The sequence below is a fragment of the Chenopodium album genome, chromosome 26 (genome assembly GCF_948465745.1).
Source record: "Chenopodium album chromosome 26, dcCheAlbu1.1, whole genome shotgun sequence".
Taxonomy (NCBI): Eukaryota; Viridiplantae; Streptophyta; class Magnoliopsida; order Caryophyllales; family Amaranthaceae; genus Chenopodium; species Chenopodium album.
Window position 1 is genome coordinate 29487538 of NC_137859.1, and position 5462 is coordinate 29492999.

The 5462-nt window shown below is 33.1% G+C and overlaps 1 protein-coding gene across 1 annotated transcript; it reads left to right on the forward strand.

The window, feature by feature from the left end:
* The first annotated feature begins 311 nt into the window (after nucleotides 1-311).
* LOC145616350 (cytokinin riboside 5'-monophosphate phosphoribohydrolase LOG3) lies at nucleotides 312-5462 on the forward strand. Its single transcript, XM_081671057.1, has 7 exons — nucleotides 312-689; nucleotides 1182-1279; nucleotides 1552-1582; nucleotides 2553-2652; nucleotides 4583-4653; nucleotides 4766-4909; nucleotides 5043-5462. Exons 1-7 carry the CDS (start codon nucleotides 570-572, stop codon nucleotides 5133-5135), a joined length of 657 nt encoding a protein of 218 aa, XP_081527183.1. The 5' UTR covers nucleotides 312-569; the 3' UTR covers nucleotides 5136-5462.

Genomic DNA, 5462 nt, shown 5'->3' on the forward strand with positions numbered 1-5462 from the left:
TTCACTAACAAATGACATAAAATGATAAAAGTTCCCCTTCCCCATGATATTGGAATAAAAGTTGGTATATTCTTGAATCTTGGCATCATATGAAATTTTATTTTATTTTTATTTTTTTTTATATATACTATAAAAATTAATTAATTGACAATAATCGAGTATAGGCGTGCAAAATATACAAGTATAATGTGGGGAGTAGTAGTAAGTACTCGTAGTATGAGCGTGTGAGATTAAGCGTGCCAAAAGGCGTATGGTTAGTCACGTGCATCCACCACTTATATAAACGCATGGAGAGCATATCACCTCACTTCCCCAACACAAACACCAAACTCTATTTTCTTGTAATTTTAGGTAACTACCAAAAATTACATGAAATTTTTATTTATTTTATGAAAAATATTTAGCAAAAAAGTTGTGTGACACACAAAAAAGGGAGACTCAAGAGAGTAGTGACAATAAAGTGGGACAGTTTTTGCTAAAACAAAAGAGAGGAAAAAGAAAGAATCTTTTGTGATTTTGTCAAATTCTTTTGCTAATTAATAAAAATAATTAAAAGGGAGCAAAAAAAAATGGAGGGAAAAATTGAGATTCAGCAATCTAAGTTTAGGAGAATTTGTGTGTTTTGTGGTAGTAGCCAAGGCAAGAAGACTAGCTATCAAGAAGCTGCCATTGAGCTTGGCAAAGAATTGGTAATTTTGGTTTTCAAACTTTTTTTTTTTTCTTATTATAGTAATTTTTTATAGTACAATTTGATAAAAATAATTATTTCTCCTTTGAAAGGGGTTTAATTTCATTACAATATTTGTGGGTTTAGCTCAAAAAACAAAATTCCCACAAAAATTAATTGTTTTTCATGTTCTAAGTTAAATTAATCATCATGTTATTTGGTAAATGAAAGGATTAACGCATGTTACGTACACATTATGCATTCTGGGGGTTCATGTACTAATATTGATTGTCAATAAAATTTTGACAAACACAAACTCTATTTTCTTGTAAAGAAAAAAAAAGAAACTTTACTCCAATACAATAGTACTATTAAAAAATGAAAAAAAAAAAAAAAAAAAAACCCCTGAAATTGAAGCATTAATGGAGAAATTGCTCTATAATCATGATGAACAAGTTTAAACTCCCGGTATCGAAATCGAGTTAATGAGCAGATTTGGTGTTGATCAATGTAGGTGTCAAGGAACATAGACTTGGTATATGGAGGAGGAAGCATAGGTTTAATGGGACTTGTTTCTCAAGCTGTTCATAGTGGAGGTCGGCATGTTATAGGGTAAGTCTCACTAATTTAGTGGGTCGGTTTTCACTAATCATTATATTCTATCTTTGGAATTTTTCTATTTATTTATTTTTTAAAATATATTTTCAGCATTTGGAATTATTTTTTGGTTTACAGAACAAAACAATGAGATTAAATTAAAGAAAACATAATGAGTAGAAAAAAAAAAGAAAGCATGCTGTTTTTTTTTTTTTTTTTTTGGTTGATCAAATTAATTAACATACTCTGAATTTGTCATGTTTCTGTCTATTTTTATTTATTTACAGAGTTATTCCCAAGACGCTCATGCCTCGAGAGGTATGTATGTCTGCCTCTGCTTCTACCTGTTCTACCAACAAAAAGTCTACAACCTTTTTTACTTCTTCTCTCACTAATATAATTCTATAATAACACTGTTAAATTCAGCCTTTTCGACTATATTTAATACTTTGTTACTTTTTAAATAGACTCGTCTTAATACTTAATTAATCGTTTGCTGGTCTTCTACGTTACTGCTTGCTTTGTTTTACAATCGTGTCGTTTGAGGCTGGTATCCAAGTAAGTCGTCAATTGTTTTGTTCCGAAGCAACGATGTATGTATGTATGTCTGACCACGGATTTGATAAGATTATTGTGCGTGTATGATTTGTGCATACTACATTTTGGTAGTAAACTTGGTAGCCTTATCCGTTGTTTACCCACTTGTGTTGGTGCAATACCATCACATTGGTGTTTTCTTGTATCTTTTTATATCATCATGTGATCAGTGGAGTTTATAGTACTGTTATCTTTCTGCCTTTTCTTCCTTGGCTTCTTCTGAAAACTGAACTTTTTGTTTACATTCAATTGGTATTGGAATCAATTAGTGGTCAGGGAATAGCTGAATTTTAGATATCTTTCTAACTATATATTTTCAAATATAATAAAAAAAATATATATACTTTCTCTGTAGTCTTTTAGTCGTAACAAAACTGTATAGCAGCCTGGATCTTGTTAGTTTCGTTTCATTCTATACTTTCACAATATTTAAGTACTCCGTATATTTTAGTTATTGGTAATTTGATATATATAGGACTGAAATTATACATTGACAAGCTTAAAAGTGAGAGCGTATGAAATTTAAATAAAAAAAAAATATAGGTCATTGTCTACCCTTGGTTGCAGGCCTCATCATTGCCTTTTCTGCTTAGGACTCCAATATGCATCACTCAAAAAGTCATGTTGTTTGTTTATTGAAAATTTTTCTGAGTTTAAAAAGTTTTTTTGTTTGTTTGTTTTGGTTTTGTAGATAACTGGTGAAACTGTAGGGGAAGTGAAGGCTGTGGCAGATATGCATCAAAGAAAAGCAGAGATGGCTCGCCATTCTGACGCCTTCATTGCACTACCAGGTTTCCATTTTTAACCAATCACTCACCTAACAATCATCGTTGGCTAATACTTTATATGCTTCTAACCCATGTTGTGATTGGTCTCTATTAGTCAATAAGAGGGCGTTCAGTACACAAATGTATAAAATTAAAGATATTAATGGTTAAAGTTCTTCTTTTTATAAATGTTTCAGGTTAGAGGGTAGGATGTATGGATGGGGTCATATCATTAAATTTCGGAAAAAGTTATTTCCATCCAACGTAATGCATGGGTTGAACTCTTAGGTAGCCTAGTCAAGTCAGCCATTATAATTTTAGAGACTAGCATAAAAATAGAGGTGTTATTACATGACTAGCACACCTCTGTTTCTTTTAGTCCAATTTGTTGTGGTTGTTGTGTTTTTATTTGCTTTTTACACTTCATTAATGATTCCAAACCTATATTTTGAGGATTTGGGCTTATCTTTGAGATAGTGTTGCCATTTCAGGAACTACCACCTTTTTCCCTTAGCTAGTTGGGTACAATGTTTACCTATATTGAAGATGCCTAGTCTCACATTAATAATTTCAATCATGCTATCCAATTACACATGATTCAAACTTTATAACTACTACTTGTAGTAGAATGCTCTGTTACCGGGACTCAAAAACTCACAATTTGTGTTAGATATGAATACATGACTACATATGAGTCTTGGTTAGGATAATTATTCATATAATCGTCAATGTTAGTAGCCCGACATGGGTATGTTATTGATCGAGTTATCATAGAAAATTACAGGTATTATTTTAAGCCAAATAAAGAATATGTAAATTAAGAAACTTTTCTAAGTAACATCTATAGAGAGCATTAAAACAAGAATTAATATACTGAAATAGAGGTGTCAAAATTACACCCGATCCAAATAATTTCTGATCTAGGTTTTGACTTATATTAGCACAATAATTTAGCATAACTCAAGTTTAAAAATAGATTTGACTCGATCTGACCTCACCAAACCTAACCCAGACACTTGAATAGACACTTTGGGTGAGGTTCACACAATCCAAGAAGCATAAATAATAGAGAGCAAACAGTTAAAACTAAAAACCCATGTCTTTGACCCATCAACATCTCACACTGAATAATATAATAGCCATCTTACTCTTTTAGTCAATATGTACTCTTGAACCATGTTACTGTGACAAAGTTTGCCTCACCCTTAAATGGTAGCAAACATTAGGTTATGTGTAGCTATTTTTATAATATATGGTTTTCATTTGCATCTATACCCTGACATGCACGCAATTATGCTCCCACTTTTCCAAAACTTATCCCAATTGGAGTTTTGTAAAACTGTTGATTGCAGGACTTTCTGGGACCAGTCAGTCTTTTTCTACTGTACTCTTCTTTCTTACTACTATCTCCTCATCTTAACTCTTCATAAGAGTACAATTGTTGGAGAATTTGTGTTGAATCACTGTATTTGACATAAACCATTTACTTAATACAAGAATAAGGCGAAATGATTTTGGCACACCCCTATGTGAGAATACAGTTTTCTACGCTCTTCTCACATAGGGGTGTGCCAAAATCAATAAAGGGTGTGCCAAAATCAATTTCCAGAATAAGTATCGACATTACAACAATTTGAACTAACACACGTGCCCTTAGTAAGTCGAACTTGGGTTCTTTACCTCAATATACCTTTAGCTTTGTCATTGTTAGTATAAGGCCTTATGATTTGTGAGAGAATTTGTGTTGAATCACTGTACTTGACATCAATCATTTACTTAATACAAGAATAAATTGAAAGATCGAGCTAACAAGTTAGCCGACTGACACAATTTGACCTGACACACATCATGCCCAAACCTGGATTACCTCAATATACCTTTAGCTTTGACATTGTTAGTATAAGGCATTATGAATTGTGTACTAAAAATGTTTCAACGATTGCATCATTTGCAGGTGGTTATGGAACACTAGAAGAGTTACTAGAAGTGATAACTTGGGCTCAACTTGGCATTCATGACAAACCGGTAAAGTTCCTAGAAAAATTGTGAAGATAATGCTGCGTTTCTTGTCACTTGCAGCCGCGGCTAGGCCTCATTCTCTTACTGACTATGCGCGAAAAATTCTGAATGTCTGCAGGTTGGATTACTTAATGTGGATGGATACTATAATTCACTTCTAACTTTTATTGATCAAGCTGTGGAAGAAGGGTTCATTAGCCCAAGTGCGCGCCATATAATCGTTTCTGCTCCAACTGCTGAAGAATTAGTCAAGAAATTGGAGGTAACTGCCTAATTTGTGCAGGAACTAAAACCATGTTTATCTTTTTACAGGGTTATTATGTTCTGTTAAAACAGGATCAGAACTCTGAATTTTAGTATGTTTAATCTGAATGTTGTAATTTATTCTGTTACAGGATTATACTCCGAGCCACGAAGGAGTCGCATCGAAAATGTGCTGGGAGGTGGAGCAGCTAGAATACAGCCAACAATGTGATCTAGCAAGATGATACTAGTTTTGAACTTTCGAGCATAGGGTCTAGACAAGATTGATGGATAGTGTATTGGCCTAATGGATCGAGGGGAGGAGGAGGACGACGACGAGGAGGACGACGACGAGGAGGACTAATTCCATAGACTAAAGAATCTCGTGCAGGAGATTATTTTTTGTAAATTATCACTGCAGACAATTTCAAATATCTTAGCATCATCTTCTTGATCATGTTCGAATTTTCGATTTATCTTGAAATTGTAACTATAAAAATTTAGTCAGAAAAAAACCCCCTCTAATTTTGATGCTACTTGTACAATTCTTCAAGTTCTTTCAAATTAATTAC